Source organism: Argiope bruennichi, chromosome 10 (assembly GCF_947563725.1).
Source record: "Argiope bruennichi chromosome 10, qqArgBrue1.1, whole genome shotgun sequence".
NCBI lineage: Eukaryota > Metazoa > Arthropoda > Arachnida > Araneae > Araneidae > Argiope > Argiope bruennichi.
The window spans coordinates 25,966,641-25,981,422 of record NC_079160.1 but is presented as its reverse complement, the minus strand read 5'-3'; the positions used below and the strand labels follow the sequence as shown (position 1 = coordinate 25,981,422).

Below are 14,782 nucleotides of genomic sequence, written 5' to 3'. Positions count from 1 at the left end.
TTTCGCAATTGACACAAGACAGTAAATAAATAAAAAAAAAATAAAAAAAAAACTTTCTGTTTATAAATACCACTTATATAAACGAATTAATTGGAAGTGTACATAGAAACATTGTTTTTTTAAAATTTTAATTGATTAAAATCTGAACAAAATTTTATCGTTTCCTGTTGATAACTTCCGGAAGTACGACCGTACAGAAATGATTTTCCTAACTTAAAATTCAAAAACTTTTTCGTTTATTCATATTAATTCTGATGGACCAATTTTTTTAAAATTTTTTTTTTGATTTTAACTAAACTTTCTTGTGTAATTTTAATCGGTGGTAGTGGTCTCTCCAAACTTTCTCGCATACTCACTGATAAACTTATCTTTCCAGAGAATGGCTTACAAGGCACTGGCGTACAAGTGTTATAAAATATTAAGTTTTGGCGTGAATTTAGCAATTTTACTCAATCTATCGTGTCATACTTGGCGAGTTTTTTGGTGATTAATCACTGGCATGCATTAATAGTATACAAAAGTCGAATTTGTGTTTTAGACACTTTTTTTTCTCAACCGATTGAAACAAATATGTGTCAAAAAGCTCCAATTGTAGTCGCAAAATCTTATACCAGATTTGTTATATTTGAGTCATTCCGTTTATGAGTCATCGCGTTTATATGTTTCTGAAACTACAGACCGACAGACAATCAATCCATTCTTGGATTTGGCTCAAAATTTGACAGGTGTCTATACTATAGAGGTTAAATCTGTGTACTGAATCTTATCTATCTAGTTCTCCTCGTTTCGTAGTTCAGGAACAAATACTATTCGACTGTACTTTCAAGATAAAAAATACGAGATAAAAAGAGTTTAAAGAAAGATTTAGATGATTTCAGAATATTATGAACGAAGATGCGAGTATCGCCAGGAAATGCTGACACACGCAGCTGGCAGGTGAGCCGGATAAGCGGATAATACATTTAATTTGGAATTAGGTAGATAAAAATCGCTGGTTCAGCGCTTTGAAGAAGCTCGAGAAACTCACTGAAACCTAATGACCGATTTAAGAAGGTGAGTTTCAGTTGCAGGCGTTTTACTTTGAAAGGCAAGAGAATAAGAAAGGATTCATCTTTACTAACAAGGGAGAATGCGTATCTGCGAGTTGATACTCAACAATCCAGACCCTTTTAACTAGAGCTACTAACCCTTGTATAAATGCACATTGAAAGGAAAAAATGTGCCCTTTGGGGCAATTTTTAAATTTTTTTTAATAAATTATAAATTAAGAGTAATTTTTATGCTTTCCGAAAATGTTATTGCACTGAAATAATTCTTTCGAAATTATTATTGCGCAAAAATGATTCTTTCAAAATTATTATTGCGCAAAAATGATTCTTTCAAAATTATTATTGCGCAAAAATGATTCTTTCGAAATGATTACTGCACAGAAATGACTCTTTAAAAATAAATATTGTGCAGTAATTATACTGTTAATAATGCCAATTTATTTGTCGTGCAATTGTTTCTTAAATTTCAAATATTTTTTGGATAATTTTTTAAATGACTTTTATCGTTTTTATGAAATTCAAACCGCTTCTTTATTGCTTTATTAAATATTTAATCTCATGATTTTTCCGTTGTTGAAATCGAAAGAAAGTTTATTATTATTTTTCTCTGTCCTGCTTGCATAAGGGATCACAAAGTGAAGTTACAGCGCCGTAAGAAATGATGTGTAATTAGGAGATAGATTGCTTGGAGTTACATTTTTAAAGGCAGAATAATATTTTCAGATTCAGTAGGATAATTGATTTACAAAGGGAACAAGGTAAATTTGTTGAAACAGAGCGTCCCTAATACTTATAGCAGTTTGGTGTTTAAGGCGACCGTGGTGTTTTTTCCCAGACCACTTTTGGATGTAAAAAATCAATTTTTCTCTTTTTTTATTTTAAACATTAGAGAGCATAGAAGCTAAATATTAAAAAACTGTTATCATTTTTACATGAGCTACTTATAAGAATAAAAAGGGGCCGCGGTGGCCTGGTGGTAATGTCTCGACCTCGGAATCGGAGGGTTTCAGGTTCTGAGACCCGATTCCACCGAAGAACCGTCGTGTAAGGGGGTCAGTTGCATGTTAAATCCGTCCTGGCCAAACGTCCTCCCGCTGGTGTGGTGTGGTGTGGAGAGGGGGTGCCAGCTCAGGTGTCGTCCTCGTCATCTGAGCGCGGTTCAAAATGACGAGGTCCGTCCCAAAATAGCCCTAGTGTTGCTTCAAACGGGACGTTAATATAACTAAACCAAACCAATAAGAGTAAGAAATTTAGAGATATCTTTTTAAAACAATTATATAGACTGTTTTCTCAAAAGATGAAAAATGAAGATTATCCACTTCTAAATATTCCATGCACTTCAATTTTTTTTCAAACTCTACTGAATTTTATAAAAAAAGATATAAAAATAATTACGTATAAAATACATAGATATTTATGAAAGAGAGATTTTTGCATACATACAGGTTATTTTTGTATTAACCCATTCACTGCCGGAGAAATTTATAGATGCTTAATTTTACCAAGTTTTCTGCGTGATATCTCTTAATGAGTTAATGTGCATATTCCGTTTCATATCAAATTCAAATCATTGTATCAGGTTATTTCATGTGTTTATAATCTGAATTGTTTATAACCTTTTTATTTTGAAATTTCTTTCTTGAAAATTTGTCATAAAGATTATTAATCTATAACTCAGAAGTATGCAAATTGTTACAAATATTATATTCTAACTTCAATAATGTTTTCTTTAATGATTGCAAAATTTCAGATTGGTAAGTTTGAAATAATAAAAAATGTTTTTGAATATCCTTTGTTGCTTTTAAAAGGCTTCTTTGAATGTTTCACGAACATAAAAGTTGCACATAATTGAAATTATACCGAATTTAATATGGTGTACCAGCTGGTCGCTTAAGGTAACTAAAAATACAATACTTCGATAATTTTTATAATTATTTAATTCATTGGAATCGGTGAAATCAAAATTGATATGAATGATCATATCTTAAATACTAAATAAATTGGCAACCACTTCTTTAAATACATACTTCTCCCATGTAGTAAAACTTTCCATCCATGTTCAGAACTTCACCGGGTTCTTTCAGATGTCCAATGAGCTGACCGTCGTATCCCTCAAAGATAGAATTTCTTAGGGGTGTAATGGTACAAGTACTCTGATCCTGAATGCTGTAAGTCACACCTGAAAAGATACATGGTAAAGTTCATGTTGATATAGCTTTTCACCCGTTCAAAGAATAAATTAATTAACCCGTTAATCGCCGCAGTACAAAAATTTATTTGGACATATTAAGTCAAGAAAGAAAAAAAAACTGGCTCATAATACATGCAAAACCATAAAAAACAAATGGTAAAATATTTTTTACAAAAATATCCAAAATAATGTTTTTGAACTTGAAGCAAACATGGCTTTGTAGCTTGACCAAGACAATTAAGTTGATCAGGAGAAATGTACTTGATTCAAAACATGAACTTATAAGTTCTTGTTTATCCATAGCAGCATGATAAAGGTCAAATTAATTAGTGTGAAATTGCTCCCACCACAAGTTATAGTTCAACATATAGCTTTATGTATATTTTAAAGAAATATGGATAGTTACAAGAAAGGAAAGCAATGTTCCCAGAAATCAAGGAATTCAGGGTTTTATGGGTGAAAATGAACTTGAATTTAGTGATTCGTCATCAAATAACCCTGCAGATAGTTATAAGCCATTAATAAAGAAAGGGCATGAGTGTACCATGAACATAAACCCAGACGGTTTATTCTGTTCTGCAGATCATGTTTTGACACTTATAAACACGGCTCTAATTTACTTATAGGATCAATTTAAATCACTCCTGAGCTACGAATATCGGACGGCAGTGGTCTTCCCAAAACTTTCTCGCATACTTCTAATAAATTTGTCATGCCTTATATGGTATTGTAGACAATAGTTACGAAATATTAACTTTTGGCGTGGACTTAGTATTTTTACTGAATCTATCGTGTCATCCTTGGCGAGTTATTTGGCGATTAATCCCTGGCGTGCACTAATAGTATCCAAAAACTGAATGAAGGTTTTAGACACGTTTTTCTCAATCGATTGAAACAGAAATGTGACATAGAACTGCACTTGTAATCACAAAATTCCAAATCAAATGTGATAGATTTAAATCGTTGCGCTTTTGAATTATCGCGACCGACGATTAATCGCAGACCAACAGACGGTAAAAACTTTGTTAGAATTGACTCACAATTTAACAGATGTCTATACTACAGATGTTAATTCTGTGTATTGAATTTTATTTATCTAGCTCACTTCATTTTGCAGCTATAATGTTAATTTATATTCGAATATCCAGATAGACAGATTTCTTCTGAATAGTATTTGCTCACAATTTGACAGAAATCTACAAATTTCATATAAAGACGATGTATCAAATTTCATCCATCTAGCCTAAAGCATTTTTGAATTATCTCGAACTCAGGGAGGTCTAAAACGTGAAGATTCGTTAAAACCCTCGATTTCGAATTTTTGGACGAATACAATATTTTCTCTATACTTCGTATGCCAGAAAGTAAAAAAGAAAAATTTCGCGTGAAGCATATACGATTCACACGTCCCGAACGAATACATGACCTTAGAGACATACTTGCCTCAAATAGAGATTAATATATTAGTGTTTCGAAACGTATATTTCATCACATTCGCTATTTTTCGGGAAAACAGGTCATAGTCATGACGCATGTATATATATATATATATATATATATATATATATATATATATATATTGTCATAGACAGTGGCCTTAAACTATATTTTATGATTTATACATCGAAGAAACAGGATTTTCACCTATGCAGTTATCCTAGACCGTTAAACCTAGAAAAGGCTGCTGCTAAATCAATTAAGTGTGAGTGAGTGAGCAGTGGGAATGACTTTTAAAATTTTAATTAAGTAAAAATTAAACCAAATTTAGTTGGGGGTTTTTTTCGAGAAAGCTCCCGAAAATAACATTGCAGAAAACTGATTTTTGCCCTATTTTAAATTTTAATGGTTTTTTTTTTCTTTTTTCCTTTTGGTGATAATAATTTTATTCTAATGCAAATTTTTCTAAAGTTTGGGGATTTCCTTAAAAATATTTTTTGCTCGATTTTCAACAATAAATTATATTAAATTTGATTCAAACGCTAGTTGATGATGTCGTGTCCGCGTTACCACGGAGAGGGAGTGCAGTAGCCTCTGAAGGTAAAGACCCCTGAGCACCCGAGGGTCAAACGTTAGTTAATTATTACAGTGAATTTCAAACTGTTTTCATTATTTCATCTAATATTTAACTGCGTAAATTTCTTCCATTGTGGAAAGCTAAGAAAAAAAAAAGATTTTGTTTATTATATGTGTATTTTTTTTTTTAAATAAATAGTTAAAATTTAATACCGCGAGATTTATAAGGAAGATGAAGTGGACAATAGCGTTTTTAATAGCCTTGTGTTCTCATGCGATTCGGTCCCATATCGATAGTTCATATACACAATGAATAGAGCATTATAAGGTTTTTAAAATAAGACAGCTTTTATATCTGTCCCAATTTAATACTTTAAAACTTTTATTAGGATAATTGTAATATCAAATCACGCATAAGAGACTTAACTAATGTAGATGCACACCAGTTCCTGAAAGACCACTACTGAGTAATAAAATATTAAAGCCTTGTGGTCCATAATTGTTCAAGTTCCTGCCTTTATCATCAAATTTACTTACTTATTGCAATATTTATAAACCATAAAGTATTTGCTTAAATGCATAAATTATGTACAAATTTGGAAGCAGGTGTTATCATGTGTCATAATAAATAAAAACATATGTTTTCACAGCGTTACTATAATAAAAAAAATATCTAAACATGTAATCACTAATATGTTAATTAAATTTAAAATGTACTGAAATGCGTATTTATGTTGGTCAGTTTATTAAAATAAAGGTCCCACAACGCGCCCTGCATAGATATTCTGCCCCATTGGACAAACACATAAAGAAACTATCAAAGTTAATTGTCGTATGTGAAGCAATGCAACGCCTGTTTCTACAGAAACGGTAGCAACGCAACTTCTACATCTGTGGCAATTATAGTAATATGAGCAGGCAAGTTTTCTCGCACTTTAAGGACAATATAATTGAATGCTTATAAAACTACTTTTCAAAGATTTTTGAACTTTTTTTAAAAAGAAAAATTCTACCTGCTTTTCAAATTTTCTTTTGGTAGTAGAAATGGATCTTTTAAAAGTTTTTATCTGCACAATATGTTTTTGTATTTATACCATTTCTTTTTTTGTTGCAATTAAAATCATATTTCATTAAATGCATGAAAATTAAAAATGTATTAAATTTTAAAAATATTCTGAAAAATTTTAGGCAGTTTTCAGCATGTTATTCTAAACATCAAAATTTGAATGTTTGAACTGAAAGCTTAGAATTTCCAGAAGATTGTATTTTTTAAATGAAATAAATATTTAATTCGCTTTTAATTTTTACTTTAAAATATCTGAACATTTAAGATGAAAAAACTTATGAGGAAAAAAGAAATAAAATAAACGAAACTAATATAGTAATTTAGTGAAATTTTTTTCAAATTATGCATAGACTTTTTCCTGTACCTTCTGAAGTAAGTCTATAAAATGCATTATATTTTCATGAATTTCTTTTTAATCTTAAAAGTTTCAGAAAAACGTCTGAGCGTTTTTAATGTGATAAATATTTGATTCATTTTTTTTTCATCGTTAACTTGAATAAAATGTTAAACATGAAAGTAAATCAATTATTTCAATCAAACAACTAAGACAAAAAATGAAGCAAATAAAACAAATGCAGCAAAAAATATTTAGAAAATATTATTGGAAATTATGCATGAACTTGAATATGTATTTTTAAATAAATCCTTGAGTGAAGGAATCAGGAAACGAGAAATGAAAGAAAGGAAATCTGTTTATTCAGATAAGACAATGTTTCTGATTTGCGAAGATGAGTCATTGTTTATTTTTCCCTTACTTTTTTTGGTGTTCTTTTGTTCAGATGGGGATAACAAAATGAGCTCATTGTTGTATGAAATGAATGTACGGCTCGATGTATTTACCATTTCCGAACAGAATTTAATTTCCAGGCAGAAATTTTCTTTTTTATAAAGCGATTACAGTTATGATTATACAAAGCAATTTTGTATTTTTGTGCGCGAAATCTTAGAGAATGTGAAGCTGGTGCTCAGAGAATATTAAAGGTAAGTAATGTTTTATCTTATAATAAAAATTGCATGATATATATTATCCTAAAAGTGTGAATTTTGTTATTTAAATATGATAAAACATGGTTATTTTTACTAAATTTCAGTTTTAAAATAAATTTAATTTCACTAGTTTTTAAAAACAAGTTTTTATTAATTAACTAAAAAACAGAATTTTAGTTTTAATTGTAGTATACTTTGAGTGGTATTTCATTATCTCTATAACAAAAATAAAGATAAATATGTGTATATCTATGTGCTGTCTAGGTCAAACCCTTTGACTTATATCTACCAAATATACTTTGGAAAGTAAAAATGTGCACTTTTGAGCGATTTTTCTATTGAAATTTTAGTCAAAATTTTGATTAATTAAAAACTGAATGAAAATTTTGCTAAATAATATAATTTTTTGATAAATAAATTTTATTTCTTTTTAAATTATTTTTTAAAAAACATTTTAAGAGTATTTCATAACAGTTTATTTCATTTTTTAAGTGAGACTCAAATCGTTGTCATTGTAAAATTACTACTAATATTTCATTATGGATGCGTTAAATAATTTTTTGAGTTTTATTTTCTATTTAACCTCAAAATCAAACAAGGGCGATTTTTTTAAATGCATGCATTTTCTTACACTGTTGCTTTATTCTGGAACATAATTGTATATAAAAAAATTAAGGAAATACATAGTATAGCAAAATGAATAAAACGATATACGACTTCTAATAAATTATATCCCAAATGTCTATAAAAAATTGAAATTTGTAAATATTTTGCAGAGGAATTGATAGATTCTAATTATCTACCTCGGCGAGCCAACTTATTGGCTGTCTACTTATAAATATTATAAAATCTTGAAATCATTTTTTAATTCAATACACTCGATGTTATTCGTGTGTGATTTAAAATTTTAAAAATATTATTTTAAATTTAATTATATAAGTAGATTAACTGCTTATTAAAATAATGTATTTTTATCAATCATACTTAAGTGTACAAAATTTCAAAACTATATTTCACTAGTGATGGATATAAAATAGATTACAAAATTTCATCTTTAAAACATGAAAAAAATTATTTGAAAGAATATATGAAGAAACAAAATTCGCCGAAGTTTCCCATACGAAATGATAATGCCTGTGATTGGTGTTGCCAATGGCAACGTGCTTCCAGGACAATAGGAACATTCTGTTAGAATTGTAAAATAACCCTTTTCTCTTTTTTCCATTTGTTTCATAATATATATTGAGAAACAAGCGCACATAAACACGTTTGATACTCAGTAGAATGTAAATAAAGTTTTTCTATGAAAACTCAAAACAATTCTAATTAATCTTTTACTAAAGAAAATTTTAAAATATAAGACATGGCAACTCAATACCTCACACTGTCAATTATAACTTTTAAAAATTTTTATTACGAAAAAAAAACTCTATGGATTTTAAAAAATCAAGATTCTTTTCCTGTTATTTCTAGGAAAAATATAATGAATAAAGAATTTTAAAAATTGAAAATCAATGAGAAATAAAATTAAGAATAAATATGATATCGAACTTTTGAAAAACTTATAATAAAACAAATTTTTAGCTTTTTTCATGACAATTAAAGAAAAAAAAATTGAATATATTTTTTTCAATATATAAGAATAATGATACATATATATATATATATATATACTAACTTGCATTACTGCATCTGAATATTAAAATAGCCCTCTTTATTTTATTAATAAAAATTAGATAAATGAATAAAATTTTAATGAAAATGATTAAAAGTACCTGTAAATACTTTTTACATTTAAGATTATAGGAAATATTACTATGTCCATCGATAAATTAAGAGAATTATAATATTAAAAATAGTTTCTGAATTTTAAATGCCAAACGGAAAAAATGTTACCTGTGTTGAAATCATAAAATTCAGATGACATTTTCAAAGCATTGTATTTGTCCAATCTTGCCATTTGTCTGACACTGTCGTAAAATATCTGTAATTAAAAACAATATTTTTAATAATTTGATAGATCTTTTCAGATAGCTTCAACATCGAAAAATCTTATTTATATTTTTAATGTTATTAATTAATTAATATAATTAAATATAATAAATATAATTAAAAAGTCACTTCCATAATTCTTGCTATTAATATGGACACATATTGAACAGCAAAGCAACCTTAGAAATAGATAACTTCAAAATAAAGTTTAAAAAAAAGATTCTTATTTTCCTTTGTTTTTATTCTGTTATTTATAAAATATTCTGATTAACAAAGATGTGAGCTCTCAACATTTGCTTTTATCTACTAAAATAAATATAAATCTGAAAATTAAAACGATAGAAACTGAGATGTAGTTTAGAATTTTTATATTTCAAAACAACGTTTCATATTTATAAAACAAATCCAGCGATACTTATTACATAAAATTTAAAATATTGTCATCGGCCTTATTAATGTTCATTCAAAATAAGAATAATTGATTAAATTTTCTTTACTTTATTGTAATTTATTGTTTCTTAATATAATGTCTAATTTTGACTTAAGCATTCTACCTTTATAATTTCACATGAAATTTTATAAGTAGAATTTCATAAACGAAGTTTTATAAAAATTCGTTTGCTGCAAAACTGAAAGTTCAAAAACACAGCTTAAAAACTATTACTTCTTTCATATCGCCATGTAACTTTCAATGAATAATTCGATATGAATACAATTTAAATTTAACTTTTTTCAAAATCAAACTACTTTTTAATGCATAAAAACGTTTTATTTGTGACTTAATTCATAACTGAGAGCTTTAATTTTTTAAATAATTCGTAAATAAAAATTTTCATTTTCGACTTTTTTCATTTTTATTTTGCATCTTTAATTTAGAATTTTTTATTAATTATTCCAATGATTCAAGTTATTTTTTACCAGCAATTTTAAGAAATTAACCGTTAAAAATTTGTAACCAAATTTTTTTAAAAAAAAAAGTAAATAAATAAGTTTTTTTTAGACGAGCTGCGAATTAATTAAAATTCACGATAAATATCGCTTAAAAACATTCATATTCCAAATACGTATCTACCAAATTTCATGTTACAAAATAGAAGCCTTAAGTTTGCTCCATATAATTTCAGTCTTAATGTATGCATACTCTGCTTGTATATTTATGGATAATTATTACCTTTTGGATTTATTTCAAGATTTTTTTTATATTAAACTTACCCTTTGATACTCAATATCTGTGACAGCTTTCTGCTTAGCTTTAATAGAATCATAAACCTCGGCGCTATATGTGAATACTTTTGGAATTTTTGGAATCGTTCTGGAGGTTTTACGCAAAGGACAACCGATGCCAAGAGGAGGCTGTTACATGAAAAAGAAAGACAAATTATTTATAAAATATAAAATACCGAAAAAAATCATGTTGCATTATATAGAATTGTCAGATTTTTGTCTTCAATTCTGATTGGCTTGAATAATAAATTTAACTTTTGTGAATTTAAAATAATTAACCTCTCCGAATTTAAAACAAAATATCATAAGAAAAATATAACGAAAAATCATTAGAATCTTCTTATCCTATTTCAAAACCTGCCTAATTATTAACATGTTCATAATCATTAAAATTTCAAAAAACTACAAAATTTGGCAAGGGATTTATTAAATCTTAAACACATAATACTATGGGATTATTATTACATTTTGAATAAACTCATGAGCCATCTAACGAAAATTTTAAATACAAATAACAAAAATAACTAAGCGAAATTAAACTTTTCAAGGAATCATTTAGACAAAAATTTAAAGAAATAATAATTTCAAAAAAGTAAAATTAAATACTTAATAATGGGATTTATAAGCTTCAATGCTGCAACATTCGTAAATTGCAGTAAAACTGCTTTTCGTTTTGAATTACAAATAAAGAATAACGAATGCTATAGTATTCATAACTGTGAACGGGTTAAAATGAAATTGCATTGCATTAAATGAATAATAAATTCTGAAACAAATGTGAAAAAGTTTTGCTTCTATGAAAGAAGCTCAGAATCATATCATGGAGGTAATAGTCTAGCACGAATTCGAATTGAATTTCAGGAACATATCCAACTGATGTATTTTAGATATATTAACGCCCCATTTCGAAGCAATAAGAATATTATTTTAAGGCAGATCTCGTAATTTTGAAGTGTAATCAGATGATAAAGATGACACTTAAAGCAACTATCTCTTCACATCATAGAGCCAAATTAAAGCTTGTAATGGTCCTTAGGTAATGCAAGATTCGCAAGCCTTTTGTCAAAGTTTTTAAAAATATTATAACAAATTTAAATAACGAAACTTTTAATTGCACGTCACCTTCAAGAAAGTTGATTCCAAAAAATATTTAAATTTATCAGTACTTTTAAACAGAGCTTTAAAAATACATGTAAAACATTTTTAATGCATTCAAAGCATTCCAATAAAATGTTTGCTAGAACTGTTGGGTTATGAGTAAGTATGTCAAATATGAAGAAATTTATCATAATATTTAAGACCATACTATAGGCCAGGGGGTGGGCAGACTTTTTCAGGGTGCGGGTTACTTCTAATTTTTTCAAGGTGTTGCGGTCCACCCAGTAGCGTAGGTTTATAACATTTATTATATCTTAATATTAAATATGTACTTACCTACATAGCAAACATAATAATAATTGTCAAAAATATAATAATATTAAATGATGCATTTAATATTAAAAAATTCAAAATACATTAAAAAATAAATCATTTTCATCTAAAGTTAGTTCTTGGAGTTATAGTAAGTAGAAAACTTCGGCTACATACTGTCTACTAATATCTTGGTATGTAATTACTAACTGCTAATCTTTCACTGGATTCTAAGTGGTCGTCTGTTTGTTGTTTGTTTGTTTCTTATGGCACTTGCCACTGACAAGCCCGCTGTTACGAAGACAGCGATTTAAGCCTGAGGGGGAACGTCTCTTATTTTTTATAGCAGCGCCAACTAGGGCCAAGAGTACGACTTTGCCACTCACGCATCATTCATTCGCTTGCACAACCCCTTTTTACAGGAGGGCACATTCACACATCTCAGAGATAGAACAACAGAAGAACAACCCTGCCCAAACCGGGACTCGAACCCGGGACGCCCAGATCACGGGGAAGACGCGCTACCCCTATGCCAGGACGCCGGCAAGTGGTCGTCTGTGAGACGGGAACGATATGTTGTCTTAATTATACTCATCGTTGAAAATGCAGTTTTTTACAGGTAAGTAAAACCGAAGAATCATGTTAAATGATTTACAAGCTTTTTAAAATTAGCACACGTCCATTGGATTCCAAAAGTTATTCTTTGGTTCTGAAGATATGTCATTAGGTTCTGAAATCATGTCTTTTTGAAGGAGAAAAACTTCATTTTCCTCAAGAGATACAGAGAATACAATGTGCTATATATATATATGTTTCGTTTAGCACGCACGTCTTAAGTTTTAGCAAAGGCGGTCACACCAAAATATTTTGTTGGCCCACCGGTCGATGGCGATCTACTTAATGTCCACTCCTGCTTTAGGCAATGTAAAAGTATGAAAAATAAAACTCTTAAGAATAATGTTCTAAATTGTAAGCGATTTTTGATTTAAAGCACACGAATTAAAATAAATTCGTGTGCTTGATTCTTAATTAGATTGCCTTGAAATTAAAGCATTTAAATTTTTTCAAGATCCGCCAATAGCGTACTTGCCTATTTGATAATCCGGACTCGCAACCACAGCGACAAACGGTTGGCCCTTGACGCCAGATTTAACATGTATTAAAACGGTTTTTTTTTTAATAAAAAAGAAATTCGGACTTTGGAAATATCCCGCTCATATAACCAAGGCCTGTCAACAGACTACTATGGACCACCTTGTAAACAGAAAACTGAAACAAAAACAGATTCAAAAAGAAAACCGAAACAGAAAAAAAATTGAAGAAAACGCACACTATTAATTCTTGGAAAATGAACTGAAATCAAAGAAATTATAGTTACCTGCAATGCCAGCCAGTCTGAGATAGTTGGTCTGAAATAAGCGAAATCTGTAATAATATTTTTGGGCTGCCATCTGTCGTCCCTCGAATGTTTTCGGGTTATTCCTCTCACTTCGATTCGAACTGGAACTTGTGTTATTTGAAATCCTTTGAGATCATAAGGGGTTGTCCAATTTTTACCTATAACAGAAAAAAGTGTCAGATTTTGATGGTTAATACACTAAATATCCGATTATTAGTTACTTGGTTTAGTTTAATGACGAAATCAGCAGCATAAGTAACACTCATAAAAACTCAATTTTACAGAAAAAAAACCAGAAATTATTATAAATATAAAATAAGACTGTTTATACAGCAATAATGGACTGAAAATTAAAAATTAGAAGTGGCGCATTATCAGACTAGAGTCACACTCTCAACGTAAGCGATGAATTCAGTCAAGTTACATTAACACTCTGTTTAGATAGCAAAAAATAAAGTATCTCTGAATTATGGTCAGATGACGAGGACAACATTTAAGCTGGCAGCCCCTTCTCCAAACTGCTATATTATACCAGAAGAAAATAGTTTGGTCTAAAATATTAGATTGAACGTGTACCAAACTCACGTACATCTTACATCTTCATTATAATTGGGTTAAGAATTTGAACACCTATAGCTTCAAAGTCGACCGTTAAACCGTTGCCTTTTTAAACTATCGCGTAAAAGCGGATCTAGAAACTTTGCGTCTCTCTCTTTCTCTCTCTAGAAAGTTGCGTCTTGCACAGCACATTACGATGTTCTTCTTTTAAGACATGGTCACTATATCTTGAGAAATGGAATTTATCTTGAAATATCATAGAAAAACAACTAAGTAATAAAATTCTAATTGAATTTTTCATTATTAATTAATGATTTCCTTACTTACAAATAAAAAAATTTAGTCATTATGGTAAATTTCAATCTATAATAGAAAACACAGCGACGTCTGTAACGTTGGATAGAGTTAAAAATATCTCCACTCCTTTGGTCTGCGCCATTATCAGATGCGCATTATCAGATCCCGATTTCAGTTTTTTGGAGTCAAGCAACTTTTTAAATGTTTTATATGAATGTTTGATTGATATGCGAATAAACCTAAGCATGAATAAAAATTATTTATGGAATTATAAACTTTACATCGAGTTGAGGTCTACATTTTTTAAATTTTATACTTACGTTAATTCATTAAATTGTCCTTTCATGCATCAAATTGTTTATTACAAATATTTTCTTTCGGTACTTTTTTTAAAAATTTTGTATTCAATATTACTGTATTTTTGCAAGTGGATCACTATATACTTGAATTCGATTTGCGTGATTAGTTTTGATGTGAGTTTTCGTGAGCATTGTAGATAGAAAAGATCCTCTCGCAAGGAAACGAAACTTTTAATGTTATTATATATTTACATTTGAAGTTCTGTAAATAATATATAATTTTTTTAGATTTCGTAA

The 14,782-nt window shown here is 28.9% G+C and overlaps 2 protein-coding genes across 2 annotated transcripts in view; one reads left to right on the top strand and one right to left on the bottom strand.

Annotated features, from left to right (window-relative positions):
- The window catches only part of LOC129989466 (uncharacterized), a 72,386-nt gene that overhangs the window by 37,238 nt on the left and 20,366 nt on the right, over positions 1-14,782 (bottom strand). The window contains exons 7-10 of the mRNA XM_056098023.1: positions 13,311-13,489; positions 10,511-10,651; positions 9,203-9,290; positions 3,077-3,228 (exon numbers count right to left, since the gene is read on the bottom strand). Of these exons, the coding sequence (XP_055953998.1) occupies positions 3,077-3,228; positions 9,203-9,290; positions 10,511-10,651; positions 13,311-13,489 (560 nt within the window). The remainder of the gene's footprint in view (positions 1-3,076; positions 3,229-9,202; positions 9,291-10,510; positions 10,652-13,310; positions 13,490-14,782) is intronic.
- Positions 7,119-14,782, top strand: part of LOC129989467 (uncharacterized) — a 68,532-nt gene continuing 60,868 nt past the window's right edge. Inside the window, exon 1 of the mRNA XM_056098025.1 lies at positions 7,119-7,300. The gene's annotated coding sequence lies outside the window, so the exon portion shown is untranslated. The remainder of the gene's footprint in view (positions 7,301-14,782) is intronic.